The 25,807-nt window shown below is 37.5% G+C and overlaps 1 protein-coding gene across 2 annotated transcripts in view; it reads left to right on the top strand.

The window, feature by feature from the left end:
• Positions 1 to 25,807, top strand: part of PTPN2 (protein tyrosine phosphatase non-receptor type 2) — a 106,241-nt gene that overhangs the window by 51,999 nt on the left and 28,435 nt on the right. For both annotated transcript variants that reach the window (XM_066352519.1, XM_066352518.1), the window contains exons 3-5: positions 11,669 to 11,769; positions 19,403 to 19,501; positions 23,116 to 23,253. In XM_066352519.1, coding sequence (XP_066208616.1) covers positions 11,669 to 11,769; positions 19,403 to 19,501; positions 23,116 to 23,253 — 338 coding nt within the window. The remainder of the gene's footprint in view (positions 1 to 11,668; positions 11,770 to 19,402; positions 19,502 to 23,115; positions 23,254 to 25,807) is intronic.

Here is a 25,807-nt window from a genome sequence, read left to right as displayed (position 1 = left end):
CCACCTGGTCAGTCGGGTTTTGTCAATTTTATTGATCTTTTCAAAGAACCAGCTCTTTGTGGTATGAATATTTTTTATAGTTGTTTTTGTTGTTCTCTATTTCTCCTGGTTCTGCTCTAATTTTTACTGTTTCCTTTCTTCTTCTGACTTTGGTTTGCCTTTATTCTTTTCTTTTTCTAGGTCTTTAAGATGTGATGTTAAGTTTTTCTTGGCATCTTTTTGATATAAACATGTAATGATATAAATTTCCCTCTTATTACTGCTTTTTCTGCACCCCAGAAGTTTTGATATGTTGTGCTATCATTTTCATTTGTCTGTATGTATCTTTTGCTCTCCTCTTTTATTTTTTCTTTGACCCAGTCATTTTTGAGAAGTATGTTGTTTAATTTCCCCAGGGTTTCCTTACTTCCTTCTTGTAGTTGAATTCTAATTTCAAAGCCTTATGGTTAGAGAATATGCTTGGTATGATTTCATTCTTCAATTTATTGAGGTTAGTTCTGTGTCCCAAAATGTGGTCTGTCCTTGAAAATGTTCCATAGACAATTGGAAAAGAATGTATAATCTCATTTTCTGGGATGGAATGTTCTGTAAATTTCTATTATGTCCATTTTGTCTATTGTATCATTTAAGGCCAGCATTTCTTTTTTGGTTTTCTGTTTGGATGATCTATCTAAAACTGTCAATAGCGTGTTGAGATCTCCAAATATATTGTGTTTTTGTCTACCTCTCTTTTTTGTTCTGTTAGTAGATTTCTTAGATATTTTGGTGCTCCCTGTTTTGGTGTGTGTATATATATATATATATATATATATATATATATATATATATATAAAGACGTGTTAAGTATTCTTGATATAATATCTCCTTGATCATTATGAAATGTCTATTTTTGTCTCTTGTTACTTTTGTTTTGATGTCTTATCAGATACAGGTATAACAACATCTGCTTTGGGGGGTATTATTTGCTTGGAGAATCATTTTCCAAACCTTCACTTTAAGTCTACTTTTGTTCCTGTGGCTTAGAAATATTTCTTGAAGCCAGCATATGGTTGGGTTTTCTTTTTGATCCTATCTGTTACTATGTACCTCTTTATTGGTGAGTTTTAGTCCTTTTACATTTAGGGTAATTATTGACACATGAGAATTCCCTTAACCTTTTTATGTTTTGTTTTCTGGTAGCTGTGTCTAATTTTTTTTTTCTTTGTGTTTTTGTAAGTTGTTTTTGTTTGGTGGTATTCCATACTTCTTTCCTCTATTTCTTTTTAAGCTACATGTTTCAGTTTTTATTTTTTTGTACAACAGGAAAAAAGTTTTATATATACAAGAGTGCTTTGTCTTCTGAGTGCTTCTGCACTCCATCCTCCTTTGTTACTTCAGACCTTTATCCTCTCTTTTATGCTTTTGTTGTCTCAGATTATCCTTGTTCTCATTGTGATCTTGTTGAAGCTTTTACTTGTAGTGTTGATTTGTTTTGTTCTTTGTAACTGGTTGAATAACCCTGAGTTTTTCCTGCAGTGGGGGTTTTCTGGTGATAAATTCCCTCAGCTTCTGTATATCTGCAAAAGTTTTTATTTCTCCCTCATATTTGAAGGAATACTTGAATGGATATAATATTCTTGGCTGGTAATTACTCTCCTTTAGTACTTTGAATGTTTGGGTCCAGTCTCTTCTGGCTTATAGAATTTCTGCTGAGACATCTGATGATAACTTGATAGGCTTTCCTTTATATGTTGTGTTCTTCTTTTCCCTATCTGCCTTGAGGATTCTTTCTTTGTCATTAATTTTTGGTATTTTTTACTACAATGTGCTTTAAAAGCCTCTTTGGGTTGAGGGAACTCAGCGTTCTATTTGCTTCTTAGATTCAAGGATCTATTTTTTCCTTAGGCTTGGGAAATTCTCATCAATTATTTGTTTGAATAGGCTCTCCATTTCCTCCTCCCTCTCTTCTTCTGTTATACCCATTATCCTTATATTACTCTTTCTGATAGAGTCTGACAGTTCTTGTAGAGCTCTTGTCAATTTTTAAAATTTTGAGTCTCTCTCCTTCCCTGTGTGTCATCTCTAGTTGCCAGTATTTGATGTCACTGATTCTCTCCTCTGTCTGGCCTGTTCTATTAGCTAAACTTGCTAGTCCATTTTTAGTTAAGATATTGAGTTTTTCATTTATGTTTTTAAAGTTTCAGCCTCCTTCATGAGGTACTTGTTTTGGTTTCTGAGCTTATTAAGTTGCCTATTAGTGTTTTCTCACATCTAACTATTTTCAGAACTTCAATTTTGAATCCTCGGTCATTTAACTCCTTGGTTTACATGTAATTGAGGTTGCTTTGTGGAGATTGTTCATTTTCTTTCTGACATCCACTTCTTTCATGGGTAGCCATGGTATTTTTTTTTCCTTTTGTCCTTTTGGTGCATGGATCTTTCAGAAAAGCCTACAAGTCCAGCTGGGGTTCCTTTGTTGAGTTATAGCTGTTCAATTTGTTGAAATTTCAAGGGGAGAAATAAAGGTTATCTCTCATGCCACCATTACTCTGACATCGTCTTGGAAAATCTACTTCTAAATACACTCATATGGTTATTGGCAAGAGGCTTTATTAGTTCCTCGTCATATTGGTCATTACTTAAAACGTGGCAATAGGCATCCTGCAAGTGAGTGACTATTAAGTCCGAGCAATGAGTATATGAGAGGTCATTATACCGTTCTCTCAACTTGTGTGTAGAAAGCTGAATTTCTGTACAAAATTTTCTATACTTTTTTTGAATTAAAGCAGCATTTAGTTACTTGTGTTTTTAGTATTTTAAAGTAGCTTTTCCTACATTCACATTACCAAATCTATTCATTCCAATGAAGACATCTGTTTCCACGCCTCACAGGCAGACACCCACAGTTGCCTGACCAGAGTGTGAGCCCCAGATCTGTTCTAAATTTGGATTCAGTTGGTGTAGAAATCTGTATTAAACATGATTCTTATATACCTTGCTGGCACACCCATCCTTAGACTGACATATAGAAACTATGGCAGGTTAGATAGCCCATAGTCCGTTACTGCTACAAAACAAGATTTTCAATAAACCTATTTTAAAATAAGTTGCTAGGTGTGGTGAAAACAAGGAAAACTTCTAGACATTCTCTGCTATCCCCATCTTAAAAACAAAACAAAACAAAAAAAACTTCAGCAAATGGCATACTATGCTGATTATAAGTGACAGTATCAGCTCTAAGACTTTAAGTTACCCAATGAAATACTTCAAGATATATTAAACAAAAATGAATAGTATTATAGGAAGAAATCAAATTCACGTTGATGGACAACATTAGTAAAGACATGGAAGATTTGGACCACAGAATTAAGCTTTATTTAATAATAAAAATAGTAGGTCCTTATGTCTAGCCTTAGAGAATCCACATTCATTTAAGATATACTTGGAATATTTATATAAAAATGGAACATCAACTAGGCTGTAAGCTTTTAAAAAATATTTTATTGATTGATTTTAATGGGGTGGGGGGAGAGGAACATCAATCTGTTCCTGTGTGTGCTCTCACTGGGGATCAAACTGGCAGTCTGCACTTCAGGAGGATGCTCCAACCAACCGAACTATCTGGCCAGGGCTAGGCTGTAAAGTAAATCTTAATTTAAGAATTGCTGTTGTTCTTTGTATGCAGTTAAGTTATAGATTATTAATAAAAAAAAATTTATTTCCATATTTGAAGATTTAAAATTTTCAACAAATTCATGGATTGAGAATAAGTCATTATGGAAACCTAAAAATATACTGCTCAGAAAAATCAGAGGATATTTCAAAATGAATATGAAGCAGTAAAAAAAAAAAGAATCATTTGATTTTTTTTTTTATTAAACAAGAACATCAGAAAAGCAAACAACAAGTCAAAGAAAATTCTATATGCAAATGAGATGCAAAACCAACTTTTATTACATTGGTAAAAAATGCACTATACAAAAGGCTGAAATGGGGTATCTGCACGTTCCTTGATCCCCTAACTTTTGTGAGCAGTGTACTTAAAGGTGAATAATACATAGCATACTAATTATATTAAAATTTGCACAGCAAAACTACTATGAAGAAAATATACTGTCTTAAATGTTTATATTAAAATAGAAGGTAGAAGATTAATGTGTTAAGTTTCTAACCTGATTTAGGGTAAAAAGTAACCAAATAAAGCAAAAGGAAATAATACAAAAATAAAAGCAGAATAGCAATCGAAGTTTCAATATAAAGGACCAGCAAACCCAAATATTGGCTCCTAGATAAAAGTAATAAACTCTGGCAAGCTTGAGCTAGAAAAATTAAACAAAAGCCAGAGAGAGAAAGGTGTATATAAACAATATTAGGAAAGAAAAGGGAAACCTAAATGCCCTAAAAGGAATTAAAAAGCATATTGAATACTGCACACAATATTATGGCAATAAATGTGACCATTTAAAATAAATAGCACAGAACTTAGTAAAATGTAACTTACCAAAACTGATTTAAGTAGAAGAGAGTCCAAATAGTTCAACAAGAGTTTAATAAATTGAATTAATAAATAAAAATCTGCCCTGGCCGGTTGGCTCAGCGGTAGAGCGTCGGCCTAGCATGCGGAGGACCCGGGTTCGATTCCCGGCCAGGGCACACAGGAGAAGCGCCCATTTGCTTCTCTACCCCTCCGCTGCGCCTTCCTCTCTGTCTCTCTCTTCCCCTCCCGCAGCCGAGGCTCCATCGGAGCAAAGATGGCCCGGGCGCTGGGGATGGCTCTGTGGCCTCTGCCTCAGGCGCTAGAGTGGCTCTGGTCGCAACATGGCGACGCCCAGGATGGGCAGAGCATCGCCCCCTGGTGGGCAGAGCTTCGCCCCATGGTGGGCGTGCCGGGTGGATCCCGGTCGGGCGCATGCGGGAGTCTGTCTGACTGTCTCTCCCTGTTTCCAGCTTCAGAAAAATGCAAAAAGAAAAAAATAAAATAAAATAAAATAAATAAATAAATAAATAAAAATCTTCTCACAAAGAAAACACTGGGACCCAGCAATTCCTCTTCTGGGAAGATATCCAAAGAAACTTGAATCATCTATTTGAAAGAATATATGCACATCTATGTTTACTGCGATGTTATTTGCAACAGCAAAATATGGAAACAGCGCAAGTACCCATCAGTAGATGAGTGGATTAAAAAGCCATGGTATATTTACACAATGGAGTATTACTTGGTCATAAACAAGAAAGAAGTCATACTTGGGCAGCATAGATGGACCTGGAAAGCATTATGCTAAGTGAAATAATCTAGTCAGAGAAAACAAGTACTATGTGGTTTCACTTATATGTGGAATGTAACAAAGTCAACTAACAGACAAAATAGAAACAGACTTATAGAAACAGAACAGACTGACAGCTGTCAGAGGGGAAGGAGACTGGGGCTGGATGGAAAAGGGATTAAGCAAAAACAAAACAAGGCCCTGGCGTGCAGAAGTCCCGGGTTCGATTCCTGGCCAGGGCACACAGGAGAAGCGCTCATCTGCTTCTCCACCCCTCCCCCTCTCCTTCCTCTGTGTCTCTTCCCCTCCCGCAGCCAAGGCTCCATTGGAGCAAAGATGGCCCGGGTGCTGGGGATGGCTCCTTGGCCTCTGCCCCAGGTGCTAGAGTGGCTGTGGTCGTGGCAGAGCGACGCCCCCTGGTGGGCAGAGCGTCGCCCCCTGGTGGGCATGCCGGGTGGATCCCGGTCGGGCGCATGCGGGAGTCTGTCTGACTGTCTCTCCCTGTTTCTAGCTTCATAAAAATACAAAAAACAAAAACAAAAACCCCTATAGACAGAGACAACAGTATGATGATTATGAGAGGGAAAGGGGGTTTGGGGGAGGCTAAAACATAAGTGGTGATGGAAGGAGATTTGACTTGAGGTGAACACAGTGCAGTGTACAGATGATATGTTATAGAATGTACACTGAAACCTATACAATTTTGTTAACCAGTGTCACCACAATAAATCCAATTTTAAAAATGTTTTTTAAAAGTGGAGAATGAAAAAGAAAACACTGGGCCTAGCTGGTTTTACAGGTGTGTTTTATAAAAATACAAACTCTCCCAGAAAACTATAAAACAGAATACTTCTAATTTTTTTTAATAAGACCATTATATAACTTTGATATCCAAACCAGAAAGGTTTATTAAGAGGAGTAAAAGTTAGAAGCATATCTCCTTCATGAATATAAGCACAAAAATCTTAACAAAAGATTAGAAAATTGAATGCAACAATGCCTATATTAAGTTTATTTTAGGAATATGAGTGGCTTAACATTAGAAAAATCTTAGAAATGTAATTCACCTCAGAAACAGTGTAAAAGAGAAAAAGCCAGTATGTGCTTATGATTAAAAGCAAACCATGTAGCAAACTGGAAATAGAAGGGAACTTCTGTAATCTAGTATATGTAAGAGACAAAAGAGCACAACTCAATGATAATGTGTTAGAAATATTCTATTAAAGTTCAAGAAAAAGCCAAGGATGCCTACTATTACCTCTTCTACTTAACATTGTACTGCAGGTCTTAGCCAATACAGTAAGACTGGAATAAGAAATAAAAGGCACAGGCCTTGGCTGTTTGGCTCAGCAGTAGAGCATCTGCCCAGCGTGTGGAAGTCCCAGGTTTGATTCCCAGCCAGGGCACACAGGAGAAGAGCCCATTTGTTCCTCCACCCTTCCCCCTCTACTTTTTATCTCTCTCTTCCCCTCCCACAGCTAAGTCTCCATTGGAACAAAGTTGGACCAGGCACTGAGGATGGCTCCATGGCCTCCGCCTCAGGCGCTAGAATGGCTCTAGTTGCAACAGAGCAGTGGCCCAGGTGGGCGGAGCATCACTCCTGGTGCCGGTGGATCCCAGTCGGGTGCATGCAGGAGTCTGTCTCTGCCTCCCCGCTTCTCACTTCAGAAAAAAAAAAAAGAAAAGAAAGAAAGAAAAGGCATAAAAGTTGGAAAAAAATAAGCAAAACTGTTATTTTATCTGTAAGCCACACCAAAACAGTGACTTAAAGCAGTAACAATCATTTGTCATGCTCACAGATCTTTGGTTCAACTTGCCTCGGTTCGGGGATTCTTGCTCAAGGTTTTCAGTGGAGGTGTTCAGGTGGTGGCTGGAGCTGGGGTCACCTTGAGGCCTTTCTCCCTTGGTTGTAGACCATCAGCCAGGACACTGACATGTGGCAAATCCCTGTGACCTGAACTTCCTCACAAATAGTAGTTGAGTTTCCAGAGTGAGCATTCTAGGAGAGCCAGCCATATTCAAAGAATTGTAAACATGTTTTAAAACCATCACAATTATAGATGATAGGATTTTGTTCATAGATAATCCAAAATATTGACAAATCAAAGAATTGTTATGATAGTTTTTATAATCTGTTATAAGATAGACCTTTAAATTGTTAAAACAACAATGTGTTGTCTTTCTTAATAAGCATAGTTAGATAAATATTTTGTATATAGTAATCAGAATAAGTATAGATATAATTTATATTTTATGGTCACTATTATGTAAATGCTAACATTTTTTCTTTTTCTATCTAAAATTTAAAAATAAAGACCAAATGTACTTTATATTCCAAAATTTATTGTCAGCAGCTTTTTTTACATAAAGGGTTTCTTAGTAATTGTTAGGTTTTTGGTTCTATCTTCAATTTTTTTTAATTTGTTTTGCTTTTAATCTTCTATTTTAATCAAGGCTGAAGCATACATAACTGTTTTGGGCCTCTGATTTTTTCTTTCTATAGGTTATTCATACACTGTGGATCCAAGGAATTAGAACTAGAACTCTTACTGAAGAAGCTAGAATTAATTAGATAGGTTAAGGAAAATGTAGTCTGACCAGACAGTGGCACAGTGGATAGAGCGTTGGACTGGGACGTGGAGGACCCAGGTTCGAAACCCCACCAAGGTCACTGGCTTCAGCGCAGGCTTACCAGCTTGAGCGCGGGATCGCTGGCTTGAGCATTGGATCATAGACATGCCCCCATGGTCTCTGATTTGAGCCCAAAGGTCACTGGCCTGAAGCCCAAGGTTGTTGGCTTAGTCTAAGGTCGCTGGCTTGAGCACGGGGGTCACTCCGTCTGCTGTAGCCCCCCAGTCAAGGCACATATGGGAAGGTAATCAATTTACAACCAGGGTGCTGCAAAGAATTGATGCTTCTCATCTCTCTCCCTTCCTGTCTGTCTGTCCCTATCTGTCTCTCTCTGTCTCTGTCACACACACCAAAAAAAGTTGTTATTAATCTTAAAACAGAAAGATTAGCCTGACCTGGTGGTGGCGCAATGGATAGAGCGTCGGACTGGGATGCGGAAGGACCCAGGTTCGAGACCCCGAGGTCGCCAGCTTGAGTGTAGGCTCATCTGGTTTGAGGGAGGCTCACCAGTTTGGACCCAAGGTCGCTGGCTCCAGCAAGGGGTTACTCGGTCTGCTGAAGGCCCGCGGTCAAGGCACATGTGAGAAAGCAATCAATGAACAACTAAGTTGTTGCAATGCGCAATGAAAAACTAATGATTCTGACCAGGCGGTGGCGCAGTGGATAGAGCGTTGGACTGGGATGCAGAAAAACTAATGATTGATGCTTCTTATCTCTCTCCATTCCTGTCTGTCTGTCCCTGTCTATCCCTCTCTCTGACTCACTCTCTGTCTCTGTAAAAAATAAAAAAATTAAAAAAAAAATTAAAACAGAAAGATTAAGATAAATATCTAATGATGTAGGTATATTTCATGGTTTTGTTTTTAATCAGTCCTGAGAGAAAATACAGGTGCAGCCAACATTTATATATAGTTCTAAATAGCCATACAGTTTTCCAAAGGATTGCCTTATTTTTAAGTCTTCTCTGCTAACAATTTTTTTTTCCCCCTGAGAAAATTCAGTGCTGCTTTGCTTCTGCCTACTCTACATGAATAATTGTTAGAGGGATGCAGGGCCACTGTCCGGCTCTGCGTGACCCCGGGTGCTTTTCAGGTAGCGCATGCTCCCCCTGGTCAGACACCCAAGGCTCGTAGGAAGAGATCTGTGCTTCAATGGTGTGTAATTCTGGCATTTTTAATGAACTGGAGTGGCACATGGTGTAGATTCTAAAGCTAGAGAGAAAATAACATTAAATTCCAGTTCAGAGTCCTGAGGGCAGGGCGTCAAGTACTTAAGTACGGACTGCTGAAGGTCTTTCTCTAGGCTTTTCCCCTCCAAAGCTGCGGAAGGGTATGGGACGGTGACACACAAAATTCCCAGCACCCTAGAGAGGGACCTTCCCGGTTTTTGTGGATTCTTGTGTCTGTTGTTGTGCAATAGATACGGTTAACCTTTGGGGTTTGTGTTCTTTCTGTGATTACAACATGAGGAAATGCATTCCCTTTGGTATTATTATATTTAGTAGATCTTGAATAGATCATATAACATTCTAAAAGCATGCATTATTCTCTTTCCTGATGCTTGTTATCTAGGAGATGTACGGTCTTTTATTAATTAGGTAGCTGATCTTTTTACTATCTCACATAATATAATAGTTAAAGGGTGATTAAACTGTTAAAAAAATAACTGTTTAAAAAAAAGTGCTTGTTGACATCATCTTTCCGAGAACACTAGTGTAAGTGATTTACTATAACAAGATCTTAGTTTTTTCTGTTGGCCTATGACATGTAATATTTATAGGGGTCTTGGGTTCAGTCCAGCAGAAATATCTCAGATAAATTGATGTGTGAAACTGAAGCCATTTAATGTTTTCTTTCATATGGACATAATGTAAACAGTTTTTTTAGTTTGGCAATAAGAAGAAAATGAATATTTTGTATTGAGTTCTTTGAGGGAAGCAGCTTATAATAGAATATATCCTCCAGAGTTGAAGATCAAGCATGTATTCAGTTTATAACTCAGTTATATGCTTCTGACAGTTGTGTGTCTAGGATTCTAAATTAATGTTAATTCTGTTCTTACACATGTGCTTTTTCTTTCTGTCACGATTCTCTTCCTTTCCCATTCAAATGATACAAGGTCAGGTTTTGTACTCAACATATTTAGATTAGCATAAATTCTAAACCTATGAGATATTTTTACTTTTAAAAACTAGAAATATACCTAAACTATTATAATACAACGTACGTAGTGAAGCATCTTTAGTTGTCTTTGAAATAATTGTAATATTGCAATTGTATTTCAATATTTTAGCATTTAATATAAAAACTATTTAAATATACAGTAGTCCCACCTTGTCCAGGCTTCACGTTGAGGTTTTGCTCATGGTCAACCTCAGTCCAAAAATATTAAGTTTCCAGAAAGAAACTATTCATAAGTTTTAAATTGTGCACCCTCATGAGTAGCTTGATAAAATTCCATTTTGTCCCGTGCCACCTGGGACAGAACGCGTCCCTTTGTGCAGCATCTCCACGCTCTGTCCACGTAGTAGCCCTCTCGGTTATCTGACACCAGATTCACATCATTGTTGCTCCAGTATATATCATAGTTATATTTGTTCTATTTTATTATTAGTTATTGTTCATCTCTTACTGTGACTAATTTATAAATTAAACTTGATCACAGGTATGTGTAGGAAAAAACATGCTATATATGGGGTTCAGTACCAGCTACAGTTTCAGGCATCCCTTGGGGGGACTTGCAGTGTACTCCCAACAGGTAAGTGGGGACTAACTACAGTAGCTGAATGCAGATCTATTTGGGAATGAAGAACATGGAATATAGTTACTATGGAAATCTAGTCTCATCTATTTCAGGCCAGTTTTCTTGGATTTTTTTCTTTTTTCTTTTTGTAGGTAGGCCTGTTAGGTCATAAGGCACCTAAAATCTATATGCTTTTATTTATTTATATCTTCTTCAATTTATTTCTTCAGTGTCTTATAATTTTCTAAGTACAGGTTTTTTATATCCTTAGTTAAATGAATTCCTTGGGGGGGGTGTGTGTGTGGTGGTTGTTTTTTAACTGAGAGGAGAGGAGATAGTGAGATGGACTCCCTCATATGCCCTGACTGAGATCCATTCAGCAACCCCCATCTGGGGCCGATGCTCCAATCAGCTGAGCCTCTGGGTGCAAAAGGGGAAGAGAGAGGAAGAGGAGAGGGAGGGGAGAGAAGCAAATGGTCACTTTTCTCACGTGTGTCCTGATCAGGGATTGAACCTGGGATGTCCACATGCTGAGCCTACACTCTATCCACTAAGCCAAATGGCCAGGGCCAGCATTATTATTATTTTTTTAATGAAATTGTAAATGGGATTATTTTCTTAGTTTTCCTTTCTGATAGATCATTATTGGTGTGTAGAAATACAGCTGCACCTGGCCTGCGGTGACACAGTGGATAGAATGCTTACCTAGAATGGTGAGGTCACAAGCTTGAACCCCTGGCCTTGCCCGGTCAAGGCACACACGACAAGCAGGAAATGAACAACTAAAGTGAAGCAACTATGAGTTGATACTTCCCGTCCTGCGCCACCCCCTGTTAAAATCAATCAATAAAATCTTTTAAAAAAAATTGCAACCAATTTCTGAATATTTATTTTGTATCCTGCTAGTCTACTGAATTCATTTATCAGTTCTAGTAGTTTTTTGGTGGGATCTTTAGGGTTCTCTTCTTTAATTTTATAAGTACCTAGAATATTAAAAACAAAAAGGAAATGAGTTTGATATGACAATTATGTCTTTATCTCTTTTTCAGATGATCACAGTCGTGTTAAACTGCAAAATGCTGAAAATGATTATATTAATGCCAGCTTAGTTGACATAGAAGAGGCACAAAGGAGTTACATCTTATCACAGGCAAGTGTTGTGACATTTAGCAGATGCCTGACCTCCCGTTTTTGTGATTGGTCTACTTGAAAACATAGCTAAAAGCATGTTCTGACTTGCTTTGGCAATGAAATACTATTTCAGTTTCTTCTGTTGCTGTATTATGTAATGAACTTTAGAAATTCCAATGTTTTGCAGCTTTGTTTAAGATGAAAGTAAAGTTAATTTTAATGTCACGTTCTGTAAAGGAAACATTTTTAATGAAATGGTGCAAGGCAGTTCTTTTCAGGATATACATATATATATATATATATCTTTTCTTGCTTTATATATACTTAATATAAAGCCTTCATTAATCTTTTGTTAACTTCTTCCATTTCTCTTCAGATAACCTGGATAATAACCAGAGAGACTCTTTGAAAACTCTTCTCTACTTCCCTCTCTGGCACATGTGTTTTGAGAGTATTGGACATACCCTAGATGGTGTCAGCCTTTCTCCAGGGCTGAGCTGGTATACTGAGACCAGGTGCCCAAAGAACTGGCTAGGAGACCAGAGAGTCTGGCAGTTCCATTTGGCATTCGGCCCAAGTGCTTCCTGGCACATTGGCCACACCCATATTCCAGTGCATATTCCAGTACTGCTCTTCTTCCATTCTGAGATCATAGGGATTACTTTGGCTTATCGGCACCAGCTACCCTTTATTTATCAAATAACAGAAACTTAATTAGCAGTGATGTCATTTCTTCCAGTTAATGATTTTTAAATATTCCTAAGATAAGTTGTATATTCATAATGTTAAGGTTTTTAAAAATTCAATTTGGATCAGAATATGGTAAAAATATGTTAAAATGAATGTAACTATAAGCTATTGGACTATTTCTAATTCACAGGAAACTAAAATCACTTAATTTTACTTGAAGTAAAACAGTTACTGTAAATCAAAAGGGAAAGGATAATTTGTGAAAAAACTGGTAAAGGACATAAATTCACAGTTCAAAGGAAAAAAGTAGATAATATGCATATGAAAAGATCCTTAATTTTTTCTAGTATTTAGGGAGTACAGATTTAATCAGTTACCACTTTTCACCTGTCAGAACAGAGACTTAAAAAGTTTATAATACTCAGTAGTTAAATATGTGCAGACATAAATATATATGTGCAGGTGTTTATTTCAACTTAATTATAATAGCATAGGAAGGACCACAAATAGTAGGATTGAAATAATCTATAAGGGACTGGCTAAGTAAATTATACATATACTATTAGTCAGTTTCTAGAAATTTTGAATGGAGACTTTTATTTGCAATTTCTGCTTTTCTGTAATATTTGAAGTTTTTCTTATGAGCCTTAATAGTGTTTTTAATAAACTCATTTTTAGAGTTAAAAAATTTACTTTGTATTTGGAAAAACTATAATGTTAGAAAAATAGAAAATAATTATCCTCGATCTTTTTTTAAATATAAATATTTTTTATTTTTACATATTACATTTAATATACAATATTAAGTTTCAGGTGTACAGCATAGTGATTAGATATTTATGTAACTTAAATAATGATTGCCCCAATAAGTCTAATGCCCATCTGGCACCATACAGTTATTACAATATTGTCGACTATGCTATATTTTACATCCCTGTGACTGTTTTTGTTCAGCAAGAAAGAAGGAGAGAGACAGGCAAACAGGGAGGGAGAGAGATGAGAAGCATCAACTTATAGTTGTGTCACTTTGGTTGTTCATTGATTGCTTCTCATATCTGCCTTGACCATCGGTGGAGGGGGGGCTCAAGACGAGCTAGTGACCTTGGGCTTTAGGGCAGTGACCATGGAATCATTTTGAAGATCCCACACTCAAGCCAGCGACTTCAGGGTTTCAAACCTGGGACATTAGCTTTATCCATTGAGCCACCACCAGTCATGCCTCTGTGACTTTTTATAACTGGCAGTTTGTACATCTTAATCCTTTCCCCTTTTTCACCCATCCCTCCAACCCCTTCTCCATCTGACAGCCATCAAATTGTTCTCTATGAGCTTGTTTCTGTTTTATTTGTTCATTTATTATGTTTTTTAGATTCTACATATAAGTAAAACTGTATGGTATTTGTCTTTCTCTGACTTATTTCATTTAGCGTAATACCCTCTAGGTCCTTCCATGTTGTTATAAGTGGCAAGATTTCATTCTTGTTTTGTGGCTGAGTAATATTCCATGCTATATAGTATCACATTTTCTTTATCTAATCTCTCAGTGGACACTTAGTTTGCTTCCCTATCTTGGCTGTTGTAATAATGCAGCAGGGAACATAAGTGTGCATGTGTCTTTCCAATTTGGGTTTCTTCACATAAATACCCGGTAGTGGAATTGTTGGATCTTTCTTTGTCTTTTATTAATAGCCTTTGTTTTAAGTCTAGTTTGTCTGATATTAAGTATTGGTACCCCAGCCTTTTTTTCATTTTCATTTTCACGCAATACCTTTTCCTATCCCTTTACTTTCAGTCTGTGTGTCTTTCAGTCTGAAGTGAGTCTCTTATGGACAACATTTACACGGGTCTTGTTTTCTTGTCCATTCAGCTATTCTATGTCTTTTGATTGGAGCATTTAATCTGTTTATATTAAAAGTAATTATTGATAGTTATGTAGTTATTGCCATTTTATTATTTATATTTTTTATCTTTTCCTCTTCTTAAAGTCCCCTTGATATTTTTTGTAATGCTGGTAATGAACTTCAGCTTTTTTATATCCGAGATACCTTAAGTTCTTATCACAACCCCTTCTAATGTTTTTTTGTAGTCTCATTTACTTATTTTCTCATCTTAGTCCTTTAAAATGTAGTTGTTTCTCAAAGGTCTGATTTAGGTTTTTTTTTAATCCCCCTCTGGTCTACACATGTGACTTCAAATCTCTGGAACAATATTTTCGATCTTTGTGTCTTCAAGGTCTGTGTAGACTCTGGATTTATAGGATCTGTGCTCAAATCTTCATTCATTCAACAAATTCATTCATCCAACGAAGATTTACTGAGTTCCTACTTTGTGGTGGCATTGTTCAAATATGTAAAACAGACATTAATAAAAACCCTGCCATTATGATCTTTATATCCCAATGGGAAATAAAATTAATAACAGCTAGCAATTTTGTAACATTTTCTATAATTTATGTGTTTCATATCAGCTTCAGGATAACCCTGTGTGGTAAATACTATTATTATCATGTTATACGTAAAGAATCAGCTAAAAAGACCAAAGGATATTAAATAACTTTACCAAGGTTATACAACAAGATAAGGCCAGTATTTGAAACCACATGTTCTCCACAGGATCCATGGTTTATATTCTTGGGGTTTTTTTTTTGGGGGGGGTGTATTTTTCCAAAGTTAGAAGTGGGGAGGCAGTCAGACAGACTCCTGCATACGCCTGACCAGGATCCACCCGGCATGCCCACCAGGGGGCGATGCTCTGCCCGTCTGGGGCATTGTTCCATTGCAGTTGGAGCCATTCTAGTGCCTGAGGCAGAAGCCATGGAGCCATCCTCAGCACCTGAGCCAGCTTGGCTCCAGTGGAGCCTTGGCTGCAGGAGGGGAAGAGAGAGATAGAGAGGACTATATTCTTGATCATTTAATTCTACTGCCTTAAAATAGCTATGTGATCTTGGACAAGTTACTTAACTCCCCAATTCTATATGTCTATATTATTGATATATAGTTATATTATCTATCGAATGATGTTGAGAGAAACTCACATAGTGCCTGATACTATGGTATGAACTCCATGGATTATTTGTTGTGGCATTTGTTACTGCTTTTTGTTAGTTTGTGTAAATTTTATTTATTGATTTCAGCCAGAGAGGAAGGGAGAGAGAGAGACAGGAACATCTATTCATTCTTGTATGTGCCCTGACCTAGGATCAAACCAGCAACCTTCTGTTCTTCAGGCCAGTGCTCTAACCAACCAAGCTATCCAGCCAGGGCTGTTACTGCTTTTTATTAGTAGTAGTTATAATAACAGTCTTTTTATAAAACAGTTAAATACCTTTAGGATAAATAAAATGTCTGATTAGTACCCTGGTGATTATATTTAAACCTCCTGTCCGTGTGGACTGAGTCTGTGTGTGGACAGAGCCCCTTCCCACATTCAGAGCACTAGCACTCGGAAGCCTGTCTTCAGCTTTCTCCTTCCCGAGTTCCTCCCCTGTATTCCAGGATATGTTTACCCAAATGACTCATTGACATCACTATTCCCACATTTTCTATATTTAGCATTTTTTTTTACCAAGCCTTTTTTACTTTTTTTAAAATCTCCTTTTACCAATAAGCCTTAAAATTTTTTTTTACCTGTTTTGCTGTTTTTCTCATCTGGGTTAAAACTGTCCTCATCATCTGCCGAATCCTTTCATTTTTCTGCCTCTGCCCTTGTTAGACCTCTCAAATTTTATCTGTACTAATGAGGTAGACTTTTAACTTGTTTCCGTGGAACCAGTCCCTCCCTTCCTAATCCATATTTAGCAATGCCACTGGAATTATTTTTGTAATATACAAATCTGAGTATATCACATTACTTCTTTTAAAAAGCTTGGTGAGGCACTGGCCGGTTGGCTCAGTGGTAGAGCGTCGGCCTGGCGTGCAGAAGTCCCGGGTTCAATTCCCGGCCAGGGCACACAGGAGAAGCACCCATCTGCTTCTCCACCCCTCCCCCTCTCTTTCCTCTCTGTCTCTCTCTTCCCCTCCCGCAGCCGAGGCTCCACTGGAGCAAAGATGGCCCGGGCGCTGGGGATGGCTCCTTGGCCTCTGCCCCAGGCGCTAGAGTGGCTCTGGTCGCAACAGAGCGACGCCCGGAGGGGCAGAGCATCACCCCCTGGTGGGCAGAGCATCGCCCCCTGGTGGGCTTGCCGGGTGGATCCCGGTCGGGTGCATGCAGGAGTCTGTCTGACTGTCTCTCCCCGTTTCCGGCTTCAGAAAAATACAGAAAAAAAATAAAATAAAATAAAAATAAAAAGCTTGGTGACTATTTCCTGAATTGAAGACCTGCTCACTCTCCAGGTTTAGTTTTCTACTGCATACCTCCACCTTGCCCTCACTGATCTGTCTTTTCCAAGTTGTGCCCTAAACTTGCCTGTGCCTTACCTTGTGCTTGGAATGGACCCTGACTCCCTCCCCATCCTTACCCTCCTCTTCCCGGAGCCATGCCCTCCTCGTGTTCAAGGCTCTGCTCTAATGTCATTTCTACACCGAAAGATCTGGTATTTCACCCTTACTCTTGTCGAACTTAAAGTGTTTCAGTTAATAGAACAAATACTTCTCCTCGCCTCCTTTATAAGTTCTTTGAAGGCTGAGACTACTCTCTCCCTTTTACATGGTACCTTGGAAAGAGAACATACTCAGAAAATGTTATAAAGAATAGAGAAAACTATAGAGATGCTAAATGTTTGTTTATTAACACTTCAGCTGGCCAGATAACTCATTTGGTTACAGTGTTATCTGAAGTGCAAACGTTGCCAGTTCGATCCCTGGTCAGGGCACATATAGGAACAGATCAATGCTTCAATGCTTCTCTCTCTCTCTCTCTCTCTCTCCCCCCCCCCACACACACACACAAATTAGTAAATAAAAGCTTCAATAAAATACTTAGCCGACCCTGACTGGTTGGCTCAGTGGTAGAGTGTCCACCCAGCGAGTGCATGACCCGGGTAAATTCTCAGTCAGGGCACACAGGAGAAGCGTCCATCTGCTTCTCTACCCCTCCTCCTCTCGCCTCTCTTTTTTTTCTCTCTCTCTCTCTTCTCCCCTCCTGCAGTCATGGCTTGATTAGAGTGAGTTGGCCCTGGGCACTGAGGATGGCTCCATGGTCTCTGCCTCAGGCGCTAGAATGACTCCAGGTGCAATGGAGCAATGCCCCAGATGAGCAGAGCATCGCCCCCTAGTGGGCATGCTGAGTGGATCCCAGTCGGGAAACATGCGGGAGTCTCTCTCTGCCTCCCTTCCTCTCACTAAATACATGATATATATTTATATATATTATACTGCTCACAAAAATTAAGGGATATTTCAAAATGAATATGAAGCAATAAAATATCCCCTAATTTTTGTGAGCTGTGTGTATATGAATATATGTATGTGTGTATATATATAATAAAAAAATACTTAGCTGTTCTGATTATCCTTTGTTGCTCTTTTTTGTCATCTTTTCCTCTGAGTTTTATGAATTTCTTAAAAACTATGTCACTCCCTAGGTATGGATCTCCATTTTGCAGAGGAAGAAAGTTACTAGTATTGCTGGGAAGTGGAAAAGCTGAGAGATAAGCCCTTGTCCCCTTTTAGAACCACTAACAGAATGTGGGAAGGGAGGTGTACACACAACGGAGTGACTTCATTGGTGGATTGATACATTCATTTTTTTAGATGAAAATAAAGATACTCATTTTACTGGAGATCTGCTCATTGCTCTTTTTACCTTTGCATTGTTTGTTTTGTTTTAGAAGTAGATCAAGCAATACATAGTAGGTGTTGAGTGAGAACAGTATCCTCAAATATTAAGTAGGAGTTTCTCGAGATTCTCACTATATTTCTAATATTTTAATAACTTAGAAGTATAGAGTTTATTAAATCAAATAATATTTAAGAGCATCCATTCATTGCATACCAGAAAATACAACTGCCTTAGAGATGCTCAGTCTGGTACCCAGAAGCACCTGGTTTTATTGGTGAAGCTGAAGCTCGAGACTGAGCTGGCCCAGTGACTTTGCCCTGCCTCTGACCCACCACTCTGCCACACTGCCCAGAGGTGGTTGTGTGCTGAATGATTTTAGTTACAGTACATTGAAGCCTCATTTATTTTAACTGCCACTTATTTAAATGAGTTATAATTTGGGCGTGGCCTTTCTTCTCTTATTTGCCCTTTCTTCTGCCATGTGCTACCGTTAAACACTAAGTAAAGATAATTAGAAGTACATGATATTGTTTGATTTTTTTTCTCATGGAACCATTGCCCCTTTTAAGTCTGGTATTGAGGTCACACATGCTTTAGTTTTGTAGATGAGCAGTTTTATAGTGGTTCAGGTATTCTGAAATTTCTACTTTTTCTGGAATTCTCTGTAGCTAAGTTGGGTTGGTTGGCTGGCTGGCCAGTGATAGCACAAACTTCCTTTTTGCTGGGCTGCCCTGATCGGTGGAGGCAGGCCTCTTGTTCTGCTGAAGGGGACAGAAAGTTCCTCTGCCTGCCTCCTCTGCAGCTAGAACACGAGCAGTCAGCTATTCCCACCTGTGATTTGACTCTCTCTGGTTTGCTTATAGGTTATGTGTGAACCCCACAGCCACCTATGCATGGCAGTGTCAGCAAAGCACGATGATAGAGCACTGTCCCAGCTGACACTTCTTTGTGCAGAATATTGCCTTGACATTTATTCCTACCCAACCCTGGTTCTCCAGTCCTCAACTCTGAAAGTGACCTGATAGTCTGAAAAATTCCTTTTATGCCTATATGAATTAAAGTCAGTTTGATCATTTATTACTGATACAGACATGTTTTTTTTAACTCAAGTGGATTTAAAGTCTTGATTTACTAATTATGATCCAATACATTGTTCTCAGACCAGAAGCATACTTGAAGGAGTTTTCTTTGAGCCTTACTCTGTCACCTCTCTCTTAGATACTTTTTCTTTGCTGTTCTTACAGGGTCCGCTTCCTAATACAGGCTGTCATTTCTGGCTCATGGTTTGGCAGCAAAAGACGAAAGCAATTGTCATGCTAAACCGAGTTGTAGAGAAAGAATCGGTGAGTAAAACTTATTATTTACAACTTAGTGTACTACATGTGCTCATTAGCTTATAAATACTTTTATACTTCTTTTGGGATATTCATTCATAACTTTAGGCCTTTAATTACTGAAGGCTCATAGTCAGGCTGTTTCTGACCCAAAGAATTAATGTATCCTTTTCCTTTCTTACCTTAAATATTTAAGTAACAATTGCAGACCTTCCAAGATATAAATATAATGGAACAAATACTAATTAGTATTATACATAGAACTTTGGAACACCTAGGCTTTATTAGACTCTTTACAATTTGTTATCAAAGTCTTGGAAATTTTGTGAAAGATTAAAGTGATACGATTTTTTAAACCTTTATTATTGGCTCTTAGGTCATGAGACAGTAAGTGGGAAATTTTTGAAATTTGACATACAATCTAAACAGTGCTAATTAGTGGTATAATTTTGTTTTAAGTATTTTAACTTCTGTAGCTTTCATTTTCTATCAAACAAGCAAATTGGAAAGTATTGTTAAGGTCTCTTCCAGCCTTAAGATCTTGGACTATTCTTCTTCAAATTCCTGATTCTCACTGTTTTCTAAATTTATAGTGGCTAGTTTTCTATGGTAGTTAAAATTTTTCTACTTTAGTATTTATAATCTGAGGTGGCACTAATATACTTGAATATCCAGCAGTCATTTGCAGTGGTTTCTCATGGTTTCCAATATGATTTAAAAATTAAATGATGATGACACCGTCAGTTTGATCAGTTTGAGCAGCTTTGCAAACTAAATAATTTATTGGTCTCATCCCTCACTTTGGTGTATTATTACTGTATTAATAAGACTGCTACCAGAATTTGGAAATCATGTTTATAGTGGTTGGATCTAGATAGTTAATTATTTGGGGGATGATTACTTCATAGATGGTGGTGTGTTGTTTACCAAGAGGCCTGTAATACCTGATTATCTTTCTTTTTATGATGTTGGCAGCCATTGTTGTTCAGTCTTTAGTTCCTTAATTAGGGGTTATGAAGAGGTGTTATTCCAATTTTATTATTCCTTCTTGAGTTGATGTTGAAATGCTTCTATTAAAATTTGTTTTATTCTAGGTACTTGACCACTTTTATATAGAAAAAAGAAGTTCTCAAATTAGAGTTGATTTCCAGTGTCCTTAACCGGTGACCAATTAGGATTTTTTTGGTGTGAGGGAGGGGAAGTATCAGTTATTATGAACTCATGGATTTAAAAATATTTGATTCATTCACTCCATTGAAGTTATTATTCTTATCAGTAGTCAAATTGTCCCTTCATTGGCTAGCAGGAATTTCTTCAAGTTGGGCCCTAAATCCTTAATAGTTACTTGCTCTCTGGAATAACTACATATTAAGGGCTCATCTTATACTCTTCATAGAATCAGGCATTTCTTTAAGGGTTGGTCATTGTTTTCAAAACTTTTCAATGAACAGAGCTAGAGAAAAATAGGCTTGTATTTTAAGATAACAATACCTCAAGAGTTCATACTGATATTTTCATTCAAATTTAGGACTATAGGTTTGGCTTAACCCTTTCTACCTTATATTTGTTATCTTTTTCCATACCATGAATCCTGGTTCTTAAAAGACACTAGGGATATAGAATGTCTTATAAGGACACATTTACTTTGTCCCAAATTACACACAAAGATTGCTCATATAAATGTTATCAACTTAATCACCAAAATAACTGAAAAGTGTTTAAAATTATGCTTTCCCAATTCTCTTATGTTGTTATTTTTAAGTTGTGCTTTACCTACATTGTCAGAGTGTATAGCATACTGGAGTCTCTCTTATATGACTTTTAAAATCTTAGTTCTACATGTAAATGAGTATTTAATAATTATCACCAGTCTTTGTTGATGTCTCTTCAGTCCTATCTATATAGCTCATTCTCTGGTAGATCCTACAAAAGGAATCATGGGCATTGTTGTTTCTGATTTCTTAGATGTTGATGAGAGTTTATCTGCTGTCTTAAATGCTTAAAAGTCAGATTAGCAGGACATAAAATCCTCAGGTTATATTTGCTTTTCTTTGAGCAGCTTAAATATATTAGTCCATTTCTTTCTGGCCTTACAAATTACTGTTAAAGTCAAATGGAAATCTTGTTTTTTTCTTTTATAAATAAGCCACTTGTTGTTTTCTTAAATCTTTTTAAATTTTTCTTCTTCTTTTCCAAGTGAGAGGAGGGGAGAATATAGAGAGATAGACTCTCACATGTGCCCCGACCAGGAACCACCTGGCAAACCCCATCTGGGCCCAATACTCTGCCCATCTTGGGACATCTTGCACAGAGCTATTTTTAGCACCTGAGGCGGAGGTTCCACAGATCCTCCATAGAGGAATCCTCAGCACCTGGGGCCGATACACTTGAACCAATCAAGCCATGGCTGTGGGAGGAAAGAAAGAGAGAGAAAGTAGAGTGGGAAGGGTGGAGAAGCATACGGTCACTTCTCCTGTGTGCCCTGACTGGGAATTGAACCCAGGACATCCACATGCCAGGTCGACGCTCTACCACTGAGCCAACTAACCAGAGCATAGTCACTTGTTTTTAACATAGTAAAGGATTTTTTTTTCAAATTCTATTAATTTTACCCAAAAATGTCTTAGAGTTGATAATTCCGGGTCCCTTTCTCCAAGTGCATAGTATACTCTTTCAATATATGATTTGAAATACTTTTTTCTCTTTTTTTTTAAAATGTATTGAATCATATTTTTAATATTGTTTCCTTGCTTGCTTTGGTGTTCTTTGGGTCCTTCTTTTATATACATGTTAGATTTTCTTTGCCTTTTTTTAATTTGTTACAATTTTTCTCTGTTAGTCACTCTCTTTGTTTCTTATTTTTAATTTTCTCTTTTTTCTTTTAAGATATTTTCTATTTATTCATGCCTCTGTTCCTTATAGTTTAATTAGCCTTCTTTTCTGAAATAATGTGTTCTGTAATGAAATGACTATCTTACTTTGCCTCAGTATATTGGCTTCATAATTTGGCTTTTGAGAATATGCTTTTATTATCACAAATATGAATTCCGTATTAGTAGTTCTGCCAAATGTAACAACTCTAGGTAAAGAGGGCTTATTTTCTGATTCTTTTCCCTGAGTTAATTTTAGTAGCTAAGTGTGCTGTGTTATTTATAGATATGTAGTATTTAGTAGAAGATTGATAGGTATTTATGGTAAATACTTATAAAATAAAGCCTTTTAAATATTGTTTGCATATAAGGTTCTTGCAAGAGTTTGCTACTTTGGGAATCAAAGTATATACCAGTATGATGTCAAACTATAGGTTGTCATGCTTTAAACATGACAAATTCATTTTTATTTTATGAATAGGTTGTCATGCTTTAAACATGACAAATTCATTTTTATTTTATGAATATATATCTGGTAATGGCTTTTTTGTGTATAAGTTGTAGGAACATTTTACATACCTGTTCTTATAAAATGCCCATTCAATTAAAATAAACATCAAATATAGTGTGACTGTTCTTAGATTTGGGTAGTTGAAAAATAGCATGTATGTGTGTAAGGTTTGTTTCCCCAACTTTTTATGGTTTCATAATGTTTATATACTAAAATATATATATACATATTCTTAAATTCAGGTTAAATGTGCACAGTACTGGCCAACAAAAGACGACCGGGAGATGCTGTTTAAAGAAACAGGATTCAGTGTGAAGTTCCTGTCAGAAGATGTGAAGTCATATTATACAGTGCATCTACTACAATTAGAAAATATCAATGTAAGACTTTTCATGCCCCAAAGGTCGGATTTTATATGAAGATTTTAAGATTTTTTCTTTATTACATTTTTTAAAAATTATATTTGACACACAATATTATATTAATTTCAGGTTCTCTTCGTTATTAGATTTGAAGTTTGGAGCAGCACGGACATTTTGATAACAATACCTCCATTTCAGGGGTTGTAGAGATCAATCTGGTCGGTCGTGTATGCCCACCACCTGGTGCAGAGCACGCCCAGCAGCCACAGCTCCTGGTGCTTAACTGTTCAGAGTAGCAAGCTAGTTAAGAAAAGAACTTAAATGTTGTTCATTCAAGTGACTCATCACACAGAAATGTATCATTATTGAATTGGGGGAAATGGTGAAATAAATTGAGCACATGGTCTCAAGAATATGTACCTGGATAGTTGTCAGAAAGATAAGACTTGTTCCTTGGTACTTGGTTGCGATACCTGTCAATAGTGGGCTGTACACCAGCTGTCGCCAATCTGGGGATCGAGACCTTTCTCCCCCTTTCACTTATCTCTCTTGCCTCCTTGTGTTGTAGTTAGAATAACTAGAAAATAGAAAACGAGTGTGATTCTGAAATGAAATTAGAAACTAAGAAAACTGGAAAATAAGAAATGTTTGCCATAAAGTGTCTTTAAGAATTGTACCTAATCTAGCCCTTGCCAGGGCGGCTCAGTTGGTTAGAGCACTGTCCCAATGTGCAGTGATTGCTGGTTCTATTCCTGGTCAGGGTACAGACAGAAACAGATTGAAGTTCCTTCCTTCCTTCCCTTCCTTCTTTCCCTTCCTCCCTCCCCTCCCCTCCCCTTTCCTCCCAGAAGGAATATACATAAAAAGACTTTTTAGATACGTAGAAGTCCCTTTTATGGCCGCTGTGGTGGCACTCCTCTGTTTTTACTGCATCCTGTAAGCACAAGTGCATGCTGTGTACTTAAGGCCAGGTCCAGCTTCCCATGATATCCGTGACTAAGCTTATTCTGTGATCTCTTTAGGTGATCTGAGAAGCTCAGGGTTGGGAATTATTTTTTAATTTCCTTTACTGAATTTATTCTGCACCAGCTATTCCATTTACATATGTCTTTAAGCTGCACTGAGAAACATCAGCAGCTATTTGATACTGGACTGTACAGCACTGTTCCCAGAAACAGAACTGTATTCCCATAAACTTCTCATGGTTCTCTGAGTCATCTTCTCTTGGTATTTATCCCGGGTACCTCATCTACTTACGGAATTAAAGTGGAGAAGAGCATAGATGTTTTTCCCTGTTTCTGAAATCTAATTGAAAATTGATTTTCTCTCAAATAATAAAATAGAATGACTTTTGTATTTTTTTTTTATCAGTTTTCAAAGCGCTTTTACATACATATATCTTTTGACCCACAGTCTTCCTGGAATGTGGTTAGAGTAAATATTCTTAATATCCCTGTTTGTTTTTTTTTTCGTTGATTTGAGACAGAGAGGGTTGGGGTGAAAGGGCAAGAGAGAGAGAGAGAAGCATCAACTCATTGGTCCACTTAGTTGTGCACTCTGTGGTTGACCCAGGATCAAACCCGAACCTCAGTGTGCCAGAACCACACTGAGCCACCCAGCCAGGGCTCTCATTTAAAAACAAAAAAAACAACTAAAATCCTTTAGGTAATAGGATTATTCAGCTAATAAGTAACAGACCAAAAGTCAAATCCTGATCTCCTAACTTCTGATGATATGGGGTTAAGTCTTTTGAAAAAGATGCTAATTGTTATAAAGGAAGATTCTTGGTTCTAAAGCATCTTCCTGAAGTTGAGGTCCCCATGTGAGCTGGCCAACTACTATATTTTAGTTGCAAACAACTATGTAATTTCTTACTGCTCCGGGTTCAGAGTCTATAATAATTAAATAGCAGCCATTTGCTTTTATCTATTTTATAATCCTTAGTAAGAACTAGGAATACTAGAATAAAGTAGAATTTCAGTATGAGGTAGAATTGCATTTTTTTAAATATTTAAACTCTAGAACCAGATTGCCTGAGTTTAAGTCCCAGCTCAATCACTCCTGGTTGTGTGATTCGTCTCATTACTTAACCTCTGTGCCTCAGTTTTCTCATCTACAAAATGGGGATAATGATGCACCTATCTCATGGGGTTGTTATAAGGATCAGTTAATTAATACTATACCAGTGCTTAAGAGACACTGCAAGATCCACAGTTATTAGCGTTAGTTGTCTATATCTGTTTCTTTTGTATGTTAAGGATTGGAAAGACTGCAGGAGCAAGGAAAATTGAAAAGAACTGAGGGAGAAAGAAATCCAGAGAGAACAAGAGAAGGTAATGAAGTAGGGGAGTGAGGCCAACCTCACCTGCAGATCTTTCTGCAGATCTTCGTTGAGATTCCTGAGCCGCAGAAAACCAGTTGGCTTCTGAAGGAGTCAGGCTTGCTTTATGAACAGATCCCGGGCCAAGGCTGTCTGTGCAGGCCTGCTCTCTTCCCGACCTCTCAGCTAATGGAACAGGAAAGCTACATACCAGCAGTTGTCCCCACTGTCTTGATGAGAGCTACAGGTTGG

Source organism: Saccopteryx leptura, chromosome 11, assembly GCF_036850995.1.
Source record: "Saccopteryx leptura isolate mSacLep1 chromosome 11, mSacLep1_pri_phased_curated, whole genome shotgun sequence".
NCBI classification, from domain to species: domain Eukaryota; kingdom Metazoa; phylum Chordata; class Mammalia; order Chiroptera; family Emballonuridae; genus Saccopteryx; species Saccopteryx leptura.
This window is presented reverse-complemented; position numbering and strand designations above follow the sequence as displayed.